The sequence below is a fragment of the Plecotus auritus genome (assembly GCF_963455305.1).
Source record: "Plecotus auritus genome assembly, chromosome: 6".
Taxonomy (NCBI): domain Eukaryota; kingdom Metazoa; phylum Chordata; class Mammalia; order Chiroptera; family Vespertilionidae; genus Plecotus; species Plecotus auritus.
In genome coordinates this window covers 19108802-19122124 of record NC_137773.1, presented here as the reverse complement: position 1 = coordinate 19122124, position 13323 = coordinate 19108802, and the positions used below count along the sequence as shown (strand labels likewise).

Sequence of the window (13323 nt, the reverse complement as noted above, 5' to 3'; positions counted from 1 at the left end):
ATCCAGATTGTGTGCTGGAAGGTTCCCCATGTCACTCACTGCTTTGACCCTCTGCAAGGGCATCCTCTCTCTGATCCTGCCCAAGGATGGGCTCAGGAAGCAACGCTGCATCGGGGAACCCACAAAGATTTGGATGTCGTGTTGTAGAAGCAGGTGTATGTTCAGAGAAGAGGGCAGAGTTCCGCCGCAGGTGTACGCATTGGGCAGGGTGCTGCTGTCATTATCCGTTGTCCTCAGCTTGTCTGCGTTTTCCAGACTTTTACACTGAGCAGTTAACGGAGTTTTATCAAGAAACACACTTACAAATGTTATTTTAAATAGGCAGTATCTGTATTTGAGTCCTAGATCCAAGTCACTTACCTTTCTAAAGGGCTCTGTTTTCTATATGGGAAATGGGGTGAGCACTCCCCGTTCATCTCCCTCCTCGGGGGCTGGTGCTTATTTAGAGGAGAGAGAAGGAAGAGTGCTTTGAGAACCATCAGGCACAATGCACCGTGGGGAGGCAGAGGTTATTGTTGTCTGGTCATAGCCAAACGGAGCCTCTTTCATGGGGAGCAGTGCCCTAGTTTCCCCTTCCTGGAGACCACATTCTCTGGGCTGCTGTCTGAAGGCTTCGGCGAGGGGATGCTCTGTGTTCACCACACACAAAGGAGCTGGGCATGTGCCACCAGCCAGTGTTGACGTCTCAAGACACAGCGTGCAGACAGGTCTTAAAGGGGACTGCTAAGTGGAGGGGGGTCACTGTGGTAGGTGGTGGCATTCCATCCGCCCTCCCCAGGCCTCTTCTATCTGCTGGGAGCTGAGGCCTAAAAAGAGCAGAAGAAACAGGGCTGTGGCGAAGGTGGGTGGCCGGGGCTTTTGGCAACAGGAAGGTGGCCAGCGGGCTTTTCTGTGGAACTAAGTTTCCTGCTGGACACTGGAGGGATTCATGTCAGCATGTCAGTCACACAATTATTTTTATTTAAACAAAGAGCCTCTACTAAGCTAGGACCAAACTACTGACTAGTGCCGATGGCAAAAGTCAAAATGCCATTTTTTGCCTATTTAGTAATTAAATGGATGGATGGATGGATGGATGGGTGAGTGGGTGGAGAGAAGAGGGAGAAAAAGACCAGAAGAAGAAAAAAAGGCACATGTTCAGGCTTATCATCCAAGCTGAGCCTTTTAGGTGAGTTCTGAGTAAGCTTTAGTTCCAGGATTGGATTGGATTAGAAGAGAATTTAGTCTGTTGTAGCATTGTCTACTTCCCTTACTATACGATGCCATTCATGTCATCTACTGGCAGGCTGTGGGGCCCCGCTCTGGGGTTTCAGAGAGCCAGGGCTCTCCACTGGGTAATAGCTCTATTGTATTTCACCCCTTGGACTCCAGGCAATTTATGACAGCTAACCCCCTCAACCCGCCCCATGCTGCTTCAGTCACGCAAGCCTCCTGTGAAATTGGATGGAAGGCAGGACCTTTTGTAGAAAACTAGATGTCACCTGTTTTTCTTGGCCACAGAGGACCCAGCTGAGTTAAGGGAAAGGGATTTTTTAAAGAAAAAAGTGCTTCTGCTTATTTTTGAAGGCTGATAGAGTGAAGTTGGAGAAGGCTCCCAGAGAAGGCTGGCTGAAATGATCAAAGGGATGAGAGAGGTGAGGAAAGGGGAGGTGAGGGGCTGTATGAGGCCTGGGTATAAAGAGTCCAGCTGGGTGGAAGAGCACAGGGGGACATGCAAGAATTCCAGAGTCCCAAGGGGAAAGAGAGGGCCTGGCTTCTCCATCCAAACCGGGCTGCCAGAATTAGAGGAGTTCGTTCACACAGCTGCACCTGAGCTCACCACCAGAATCCAAGAGTTTAATCCTCTGCCCCAGCCTCCCTCGGTGCCTCCAGCGGAGAGAATTTGAAACTCATGAACCCTGACCCACTTTCTCTCCCAACATTTCTTTCTGAAAATTGTCAAACATACAGAAAAGTTGAAAGAATTGTATGCTGAAAGCACAAGTTCCCACCATTTAGATCCTGCAATTTAAAAAAAAGAGAGAGACTTAGGAGACACATTAGCTAAAGGCAGAATATGAGCCTTGTCTGGGTACTGATTTATATAAACCAACTGTAAAAAGACACCAGAAGATCTAGGAAATTCGAACACCAACTAGGTGTTTGATGATATTCAGGGACTCTGGTCATTCTTCTGGGTGTTATAATGATGTTAAAGGCCCACAGAGGCAGGGCCTTCCACCCTCGAGCTTACCCTTGGGCTAGTAGAGAGCAGAGGAGAAAATGCGCCCTTTCTTGGTAGAGCCTAGGAAGGGAAAGGGAGAGGCCCAGTTATTCTTCCAAACTCAGGTATAAATGGTGTGTCCTCCATTGGGGAGGAGTGTGCAGGGAGGGGGAGTGGGGCAGAGTTACTGACGGGCTGTCCTCCACGTGGAGTCATGAGGATGGACACCACGGTCCCATCATGATCGAGGCTGAAACGAGTTCGTGCGTGGACGGCACTGAATCCCAGTGCTGCTCCATCAGCATAGGCTGTCGTCATTGGGAGTCTCGTATATTTATCCCTGTGGAGTGTGTGCCCAGGGCTTGGAGGCAGGACTTCAGGATGCCAAGTAGGAGAAGGTTCTGCAGTCTCCGGCTTTCACTTCTTCCCGAAAGGCTGGAGAAGAAGGGGATTTGCAGTTGGCCGAACCACATGCCTGCATTGTCTTGACAACTGTCCTCTCCCTGTCCCCCGTGTCTCTCTCTAGCTGCAACAGCAAGCGCTACCTGGAGATGCTCCCCAACACCAGCATCATCATCCCCTTCCACAATGAGGGCTGGTCCTCCCTCCTGCGCACCGTCCACAGCGTGCTGAACCGCTCGCCCCCGGAGCTGATCGCCGAGATTGTGCTGGTTGACGACTTCAGTGATCGAGGTAGGGCCATCCACCCAGTTCTGCCCTCCATGCTCCAACCAGTGACTTACTTGCCACGGGGGTGGCAGGTTTTCCTGCCTTCAGCAGCACCAACATGGTCTCCACTACCAATGCTCACTGTGACTGGCACGTACATGAACCTGGCACGTACGCATTATCTTGTTGCGTCCTCGCAGCAACCCATGATGTAGGTTCTATTCTCACCCCATTGGTACCACTGTAGAAATGCATCAAACTGCAAACAACAGAAAACTTGATAAACAGTAGTTCAAACAAGTAAGGGGTTACTTCATTTATTTATTCAATCATTCGTTTTATAATGAGATTCGGGATTGGTACAGCTGCTCAAGGCTATCATCCAAGAACCAACCAGGCTTCTCTCTTTCCGCTCCTTCATCCTCATGGTCACAAAATGGCTGCTGTGCCTCAGGAAGAAGGAGGAAGGGCGAAGAGGACAAAGTCTCCCCCTTTCAAGGCTTTGCCTTTTTACTCAGGAAAATCTTCTTATTCAGGAGAGGCGTTTGTCCACAACGCTGGCATTGGGCACCCCTATCTGCCAGGGTGGCTGGGCCACGGGGGTGCTTTGGTTTGGGGCCTCTCTAGTGGAAGCAGGAAGGGGAGCAGTGGGTTAGAGAAGGTGTTAAGTGAGCCCCTTACAGTATCTGCCACACCATTTAACAGATGAGAAAACGGGGCTCACAGGTTAAGTGACTTACCTTTGGTCACACAGCTCTTAAGTGGTGATGTGACCAAACCATACCTGCCTGGCCCCAAGCGTGTGATCTCAACCACTGGACCACACTGCCCTGCAGCCAGTAGCCTCAAGCTTATTCTTTGCATCAGAGGTTTCACCAGTTGCAACACATCACGAGAAATCCTTGCGTCTGCTCACCTTCTTGTAGAGGCACTAATACATAGTGAAGGGGGAGTCTAAGAGCTCTCTAGAATAATTAAGCTGACCTCCCTGTCAACCCATTTTCAATGCTACATTCTTAATTACATGCCTTTAGCACAGAGGCCTCAGTGGGATGTGTGAGTGTGTGTGAGAGTATGTGTGCACACACACAGACACACATACCCCTAGACACACGTATCGTAAAGCCTTCCCTAACTCTTGGCCTACCCTTGTTCTCATGACCCTTTCCTTTTCCTTCTTAGGGCTTATCACAGGCAGAATCAAATTGCAAACAAGTATACCGTGTAGACATTATGTGTGTGAACATTGCCTGGTTGTATGTCTCTCCTAGACTGTACCTTCTCAGAGCAGGGGCCACCACATTGGTCTTGTTCACTCATCAAACATACACATTTGATGAATGAATGATCAGAGCTCTTTCCCTCTGTCCCCTTAATACTTGGCCACCATGGTTACCGTAGCATCTAGCACCTTATATGAGATTTACTTGTGTCCCTGAAGCGAGGTCCGTGAGTGTGTCTCCTTGTCTCCACTGCCCTGGTCTTTAGCAGATAGCCTGGCAGTAGTTACATCTTTGATCCTGTCCTTTCACTTATCAGATCTGTGACCTTGACCCAGTCACCTAACCTCTGTGCTTCAGTTCCCTCATCTGTAAAATGGGACCACAACAGTACTTCCCTCTTCAGGGGCTGTGACTATTAAATGAACTCTATGTAAAGTGCTTAGGATGGTGCCTGGCACGTTGTGACCCCTAGAAATAAACAAGCGGGTGTATTGTTATTGATATTTATGTCTGGTTGTTGGGGAGGGAGTCGGGGGTAAATGTACAGATGTGGAGGTGCAGGTACAGTCTTCCGCTTTCTGTGGGTGAAAGGGCATTGCGAATTGTAAAACACTGAACAAAGTTCTGTTGTCACACCTCCCGCCTAAACTGTTTCCTGCCCATTCACCATTTAGGGGGCCATTTCAGTGTGCCAGGCCCATACATCATCCCATTTATTCTTGGCAACAACCTCTGAGGGAGGCCTGGAGATGGTGAGCCTCTGGTAAGGGACTGGGGTTAAATGTCTTGCCCAGGGTCACACAGCCAGTGAGTGGCACACCCAGGCCTGCGGACTCGAAGCCCAGGACCCTTGCTCTGTGCTGTGTGCTGTTGAATCAGCTGACTCCTGGTGTTCCTACGGAGGAGTGCTGTCCACCACGTCCTGTCCTCAGCAGCCCTGCTGGGCTCCTGCAGACTCCTGCCTGCGGCCTGTCTCGGGGAGTCAGCCTGGCTCATGTTTGGTCTTCCTCTTTTCCTGCTGCCTTCTATTTTCCCCAGCATCGTCGTCTTTTCCAAAGCATCCCGCCTCCTCATGGTGTGCCCAAAGTGGGGCAGCTTCATTATTGTCGTCTTTGCCTCCATTGATGTTTCAGGCTTAATTTGCTCTGGGACCCACTTCTTCATCTTTCTGGTGGTCCTGGGTATCCGTAGAGCTCTCCTCCAACACCATATTCTAAAGGAGTCAATTTTTCCCGACTGCCTTTTTCACTGTTCAGTTTTCACATCTGTACATAGTCCTTGGGAATACAAGGGTGTGGATGATCGCCACCACGACTTTGTTCTCCCTCTCTTCTGCTTCCGTTTACCAGTCTCCTCTCTCAGCCTCGCCATCTTCCAGTCTGGGCCAGCCACCAGAGGCCCAGGGCTTGCAGCCAGACAGTGAAAAGGAAGATAAGCGAGCGCATTGCCCATGTGATTCCTGGGTTCCATGCACTCTGCTGCAGCATAAACCGCCTCTGCTCCTTGGGGCAAACACCCGAGCCTTCCTGCAGATATGGCTGCCTGCTCCGAGCAGGCTTATTGCCAGGTTGTTCCTGAGGACTGTGGCAGCGAGAGTTGTACTCACTCGCTGGCTCTGTCACTCCTTGTGCACCAGACACGGCAGGGCTCTCTGTCCCAGAGCACGCCAAGCTCCTTCCTGCCTGGGGATCTTCCCGTGCTGCTCCCTCCACTTGGACATCCTCTTCCCAGCTCTCCTCACAGCTGGCTCCTCTCGCACCTTCTTCAGTTAGGTCCCCCATCACTACCACTAGTCACTGTTGACCTATTCATTGTCAGTCTTCCTCACTAGACCATTTGTGGTCTAAAAGCAGGTGATGAATAACTATTTATGAATTAGTGAGTGGAATGAATGAATGAATGAATGAATGAGGAGGGGAGGAGAGAGGAAGGAACTATATGGTAGCTGCAATCACACACACAGAAAACCATCACTAGCCACAGGGTCATTTTCAGCCAGCGAGATAGAAGTGGCTGTGGAAGACCCAGCAGTTTCTTCTGTGACTGATGCTGGCCCACATCTTTGTGTCTCTGTCACCTGTTTTCTGAAGCATCAGCTGTCCTGGGGGTGGACCCACAGCACTTAACAGGTCCCTCTCTGAGCATCACAAGGCATCAGCCTTCCAAAGGTAGAAGAAACCAAGCGTCAGCTAGATTAGAAGCAAGCATTTCTCCTTGTTCGATGACAAAGGAATTTCAAGGTCATCTAAGCTACTAGCTGTCACCATGCACCTCGGAGCAGGTGAGGGCCCAGGAATGCCTCGGGGTATGGAAGGGTGCGGAGAACCTTACAGGTGCACGTGGGGTTCAGGTACCTCTCCTGGCATGGTCTGTATTTGGTTTCTGAAAATCATTCACTAAGAGGAGCTCTGTTGCTTTAAAATGTGTGGAAATCACAGCTGTACCTCAGCCTGCTCATTTTACAAGTGGGAGACCCAAGGCCTGGAGCAGTGGGTAGGCTTAACTCCGAGCCACAACTAGCTGGTTGCAGAGGAGACAAGACCCCCATCTGTAGGCTCCTAGAACAACCTTGTCCCTCCTCACCTCGGCTGGTTACCTGAAACATCTGCAGAAGTGCATTACTCCTTTCTGTCCCCACGGACACTTCTCAATAAATTACTTTTCCATTGTATTAAACAGCAAACTTCCTGCTAAAAGGAGCTCATTATCCAGCACGGCCAGTCCTGGACTCTAATGGTTTGCACTTCTAATACTCCAATTTCCTGAATGTTATCCTCAGGGATAAAAATAACATGACCCTCCCACTCACCCCCAAAAAAACTTTCTTGAGAAAGAATAGATAAATCTTATAAGAGTGACATTTCTGCAAGTGCATCTGTTTCTCCAGAGAGCAAAAATATTAATCCAGTGTGGTGCCATCCCCACACCCAGTAAGATAGAGAGGAGACCAAATACTGTCCCATTTCACCGATGACAATGAAGACAGCGTCCCTGATTGTTGTCCCATTTTCTCAATGAATCACGCATAGGACCCAGAGGAGAACTCTTAACCTCACTCCCCTCTGTCCTGCACATCGGCTGTCAGAGTTTGCAACCTGCATGTTTTCAGAAAAGCAATCATTATTCTTGTTTCAAGAAGCAATTCTCAAGGCAGCTTTGGAAGAAAACTTACTCAGCGGTGATTGTCTTGAAAATGAGATTTGGGAAAAACAATTTCAGAATTACGGAGAGGCTTGTCTCAAGTATGGCAAATATGGGCCATCTCAAAAGACATTTCTCTGGGCCCGGTGAGCTGTGGCAGTTCTCGGAGTTGAAATTCATAGACACTAACTTCAGGCTGGATTGGTGCTGCCTAGCAGAAGGCATTTTCCTCTGAAATGCGTCTCCTCCAGGATCCTCAGGGCACCTAATTGAAATTCAGCTAAGGGTCGAGACCTTGGGTAGGAGACAAAATTGGAGCGGATGAGTTCTTGAAATAAGATCCAGAGCTCTGTGCAGGCAACACTGGGGACTAGCGTGGAGGCCGCCGCTGACACCGGAAGAGCCCTGGCCGTGCTTACAAATAGGGCACTGCAGACCCAGGGCCTCAGAAGCTCTTCAGACGTGTGGGCTTTGCCTGAGGATTCGGAGGACACGGGGGTGTTTCTGCACTTGGGAGACTGGTGAGGGGGTAGGGTAGCGGACCTGCCTCCAGGTTGTACTGCCCGGAGAGGAGATTTTTGTTAGGCAACACGAGAAAGCCCTTTGTTCATTTGTTTCTTTCTGTTGCTCTTCGTCCCCTCCCCACTTTTGAGCAGAGCTGGTTTTCTAGAAAAATTGGATATGTAGTCATGGGAAGGGTCATTGTCTTCGGATGAGCTACAGGCTGCCTGGGATGATGAGGTACAGAAATGAAAGGCTGTGGTCTAACAAGCTCACTGACAGCATTTTCCCCAACTCCACTTCCTGCCAACAAACAAGCAAAAACGTACCCAGGGCCGGGCTCCCTAAAAGGAGCTTCTTAAGCAGGTACTTGCAGAGCTCCTGGTAGAGTGTTGGCACACAGTAAGAGCTCCTGGTAGAGTGTTGGCACACGGTAAATGCTCAGTAAGTATCTGCATTTCAACATGCCCCACTTAACCTGCCCCGTAAGCATTCATTCCTCGGTTCTTGTCATCTCTCCTAACCTCCGTTTGCTTCCAGTGTGACCACCGCTGTTGGGTTCATTTTATTGCTTGGGTTCTTGCAACCTAAGGTTGCTTGTTTTTCTCTACATTTGTCCTGATTTCATTCATAGCCATGCATTCCACAAAACTCATGAAGTGACTCTGCTGGACACGGCACTAGGTGCTGGGGGTACAGCAGGAATAAAATAGACTTCCCTCCAAAGGCTCACACCCAGTAGGGCAGGCAGACATGGTAAGGGGCAGTCATAAGGCCATGGCATGCATGCCAATCGGTGGAGGTCCAGGTGCTGTGGGGCACAGGGATGACTTCCCAGAGAAAATTTCTGCTGAACTCAATCCTACGTGATAAGTAGACTTCCTCCCTGGGGTAGGGGAGGGGGAAGAATGTTCCTGGCAGAGGGAACAGCCAGGAATGCAGGCCAGGAATCAAGGAGAAAATGTTAACATTTAGGCTTCCCCTCCCTTCCCCACCCCCCACCCGCCACACACAGTGTTTGTATGTTTGTTAGACTATTTTTAGAGCAATTTTACCCCTCCACACTCTATACGCACATAGACTCGCCCACACTGCCCCCTCCCTCATCCATGTCCTATACCTGCACTAGAGTGGTACATTTATTACAGCCGGTGAACCTATGTTGACAAAAAATCCATAGTTTATATTAGGATTTACTCTTGGTGTTGTACACTTTATGGGTTTGGACAAATGTATACTGACATATAGCCACCATTATAGTATCATACAAAATTGTTTCACTGCCCTAAAAATCCTTGGTGCTTTGTCTACTCACCCCTCCCTCCCGCATAACCCCTGGCAACCATTCAGCTTTGTACTGCCTCCGTAGTTTTGTCTTTTCCAGAATGCCCAATATAATTGGAATCATACGGTATGCAGCCTTTTCAGACTGCTTCTCTCACCTAGGAATATTCACTCAAGGTTCCCTCTTGTCTTTTCACGGCTTGTCGCTCATTTCCTTTTAGCACTGAGTAAGATTGCATTGTCGGGATGTTACCACAGTTTATCCATCCACGCTTCTACCGAAGGACATCTTGGTGGCTTCTAAGTTTTGGCAGTTACAAAAAGCTGCTGTAAATATCTGTGTGCAGGTTTTTGTGTGCACATAAGTTTTCAGGTCACTGAGGTATGTATCCAAGTTGTGCAATTGCTGGATAAGAGAATGTTTAGTTGTGTAAGAAACTGTCACTCTGTCTCCCATCGGCATTGAACATGAGTTCTTGATGCTCCACACCCTTCCTAGCATTTGGTGGTGTCAGTATTTTGGATTTTTGCCATTCTAATAGGTGTGTAGTGGTAGCTCATCATTGTTTTAATTTGCAATTCCCTTATGACATTTGCTACTGAACATTTTTTTCACATGCTTATCTGCCATTTGTATATTTTCTTTGGTTCCCAGTGTCTTTTTATTTCCATTTTCTTTTCCGTACCCTCCTAATCTCCCTCTAGTTTCCCCCCACCTGAGGTGACTAATGTTAACAGTCTGGTGTGTACTATTCTAGATCGTCTGCATAATAATACTAACATGTAACCCCCTGTAACAAGAGCTAAGACTTACTGAGCATTTACTGTGTGCTAAGTGCATTCACTCATTCATTGCCACAGCACAACCACGAGTTCTATCACTTTTTCCTGCATAAAAAAGGTAGTAATATCTTCATCCCCATTTACAGAAGAGAAAACTGAGATACAGGGAGGTTATGTGGCCAATGTGTACTTTAGCTCAAAGAGGCAGAGCCCTGATTTAAAACCATGCATTCTGATTCTAGAACCTTACCTAGAACCTTTACATGCTAGTTCCCCCTTTACTGGGATTGTCCTGTACACATTGTTCTTTTTTTTTTCTTTTTTTTCTGCTAATGTATCACAGACATCTCTCAGGTCAATAGACAGAGAGCTAACTCATCTGTTTTTTAATAGATAATATTTCATAATAGGAATCTACATTTAGTCCCTTTACATTGCACTTTGCATAGTAGACATCCAGTCATATGTAACTTTCATAGCCTGGTTTCTTTCATTTAACTTTCTCCAATCATTTCCCCTTGTCATTATAAAGTGACTATTGCATCTCGCTTCCTCTGAGCATTTACAGTGAAATAGAAATAGGAGTCCGATAACCCAGAATATTAGCTGTGTTATTAGGCTGATCCAAAGAACACTACATGGGCCTGTTCCTCCCACTGCCTCATGAGCAAATGGACTCGGGAGAGGTGTACCAGCTGAGGGCAGAGCCTGCGCAGTGAACAAATCGCAGGGAGGAGAAGATAAAGCAGGTCGTGCAGGTAGAATGACCGCTCATACTTCGCGTGCCAGGCATCTCCTCCCCCTGCCACCCCAGAAGTGAAACATTGTACCCTCTACGAAAATATGAGTGCGAGGGAAGCTGGTCCATCTTACAGATGACAAAACTGAGGCTCAGAGAGGTTGGTGGTCGGTGGCTTAAACTGCTTCCCTGCATTAGTCTCCTCCTGGTTAGTAATCCCATTTGGCGGGAGGGGTTGAGCTGCCCCACGATGGGTTCCGTCATTTTAAGAATCCCACATCTTCAGGATCAGCCTCTAGGGTGTCTTCCCACTAAGAAAATCCACAGGCTCTTGAGTCCCTTCCCTTCTCCTTTAATATCTCTGACATCCTCACTCTTCCCTCTCAAACTCCAAGGAGAGAACTGCTAAGAAGATTTAACCGTTACAGAATATCAATTAGTTTATAATGAGGGGAATCTATAAACCTTTTGGTGGAGAGCTGGCAGGAACACAGGAGGCGGGAGTCAATATGTTTATAGGATATTTTGTGCATCTTTAAAAAACTCAGGATTTTGTGAATCAAGGGCTGTATAAATGATTTACTGGGAGAGCAAAAAAACCAAATCAAACAAATCGCTCACATTGCATCTGAAGCATCAAAAGCTCTGATATTTGGGAAAGAATCGTTTCTGTAGTGGAAAATAGCTGTTATATTTTCAGAAAGGTGACGCTTCCACCGAGGCAGGTGAGCCTTCTACATTTTAAAAACTTGACGCAGAAAAACGGTGCTAAATTGCTGATATTCTGCTGGTTTTCTTGTGAGGATTGCAGTCTAACCTTTCCTGCTGTGTTTTTGTTCTCTTAAAACCATAATGGGAGGAAGCAAAACCCAGTGGAGCAGGTTATTGGAACGCCTTCGAATATGGTCCCCAGCGAGAGGGTCACAGAGCTACCCCCTCCCGTCCTAGTCGAAAGCTCCTCTCTGCCAGGTGAGGGCGGGTGGAGTGAATTATTATTTACTCAGCGTCTGGAGGGAGATGAGGTTAGAGGCTGAAGTAAAAGTAAGATCCAGTCCAAACCAACCAAGTCCCTTTCCCGTCATTCACGTTTAGCTCAATGGCTGGAAGGCTGATTTTCTCTGCATCACCAAGGGGAATAGAAACGGCAGCGATAATAATAATAATAATAATAATAATAATAATGCTACCCAACGCCTATGTGGCACTTACTGTGTGCCAGACACTGTTGTAAGCACTTTAAACATATATCTAATTTTATGGGAAGCCTCTGGTAGCCAACATTCACCTAAAGGAAAACGTCGCATTTAGTAGAAAGGTCAAACCAAACCAAAACACAAGAAATGTGCCTCCTCTCCAGGCCCCACTGCCTAAATAAAACAACTTTTAGGTAAAAACCACAAAACTTTTCGCTAAAGATATGAAATGCTCAGCCATGACCTTTGATACACACCCATATGCCTAACAGGTGTGTTCTACTGCGTTCATTCACCCTATTAGCCAGATCCTCTCCATACTGTTGGATCTAGAAGCTTAATGAAGCGCGTTGGCCCAAAAGTGGGCATTACCTCTACCCTGCTGCCCAGCATCCGGCCTGCGGGCAGCTGCAAAATGGACCGATTGCACGGAGATACGTCAGGGCTTCTTCCCGGTTCTCGGACAGAACTTCCAGGCCCTGGGAGGCTCAGTCGCGTGTTTATCAGGCAGCCACATTCCAGAGCCAGTTTTGGTTTGATCTGAATCCAGAGACACCTTCAGATCTGTAAACACCGGAGGCTTAAAATGTTACCGCTTTTCATAGCCAGAACAGGCCATGCGTGACAAGCCCTGAAGACAGGAAGGCCACATCCACATGTTTCTCTGTCACCCTCTGATTCCAAAAATCAAAAGGAGGAAATTGCAGCAGTCAGGAGATACAGTATTCTCGAGCATTGAAAGTTTAATTTTTCTTTTCTCTTTTTTATTCTCTTGACTGTCTCAAATAGAAGAATCTCATGAAAATGTCATTTTGGCATCATTCTGTAGAACAAAGAAACCGACCCGGGTGAAGACCATAGTAACATCCTTTCCTCTTGCGTGATGTAGGGCCGTTGCTTCCTATCAAGTATTAGCATGCACACTGCCCTTTCCCACCATTGGGATTCTTGTGTATAATCAGCTTCTTCTCCTGAAAGACCAAAACACTCATTCATCCCAGCATAATAAAAAAAAATTAATTTTGTGTGCTTCATGAATGCAGACCCCTTCAGAGATGCCCACATTATTTATGAGCAACCAGGAACCTCAGATAGCCAGTACCTCCCCCACCTCCTGTTTGCCCTCCGCTCCCATGCCTGGTAATGGATGGGTTTATTGGGCATTGCTAATAATCTGCAGGGAGGGTGGAAACAGGTGGAATTATAAGGCTATGTTTTCTGCCCACTCTTCTCAGAACCTGTACGTTGTTTTTTTCCTGTACGCTGTCAAAATATATGGTCTAGAATATTCTGAATAATAACTGCACGCCAGGCTCTGTTAATGGAAAACTCAAACTAACAATAACCTTCCCAGAACCTCTCCACAGCCGGCAGAGTTGTTTTAACCCGGCGGGAGGAAAGCCCAGCTCTGACCTTTCCCAGAAAGCACAGCCCCGCTGCCACAGGCCAGAGGAAACGGCACTTCAACTCACGAGTGGATGAAAATGACCATAAATAGATCCTCTTCCCGAGCAGAGGTGACTCTAAATAACCTTCGTGGAGATGCGGACTGCCTCCTTCCAGTTTTCAGGCCAGGGACCAATGGGG

General features: G+C 47.7%; 1 protein-coding gene across 1 annotated transcript in view; it reads left to right on the top strand.

Moving 5' to 3' along the window:
- The window catches only part of GALNT10 (polypeptide N-acetylgalactosaminyltransferase 10), a 187468-nt gene that overhangs the window by 109230 nt on the left and 64915 nt on the right, over positions 1 to 13323 (top strand). Inside the window, exon 4 of the mRNA XM_080676626.1 lies at positions 2730 to 2896. Within this exon, the coding sequence (XP_080532752.1) occupies positions 2730 to 2896 (167 nt within the window). The remainder of the gene's footprint in view (positions 1 to 2729; positions 2897 to 13323) is intronic.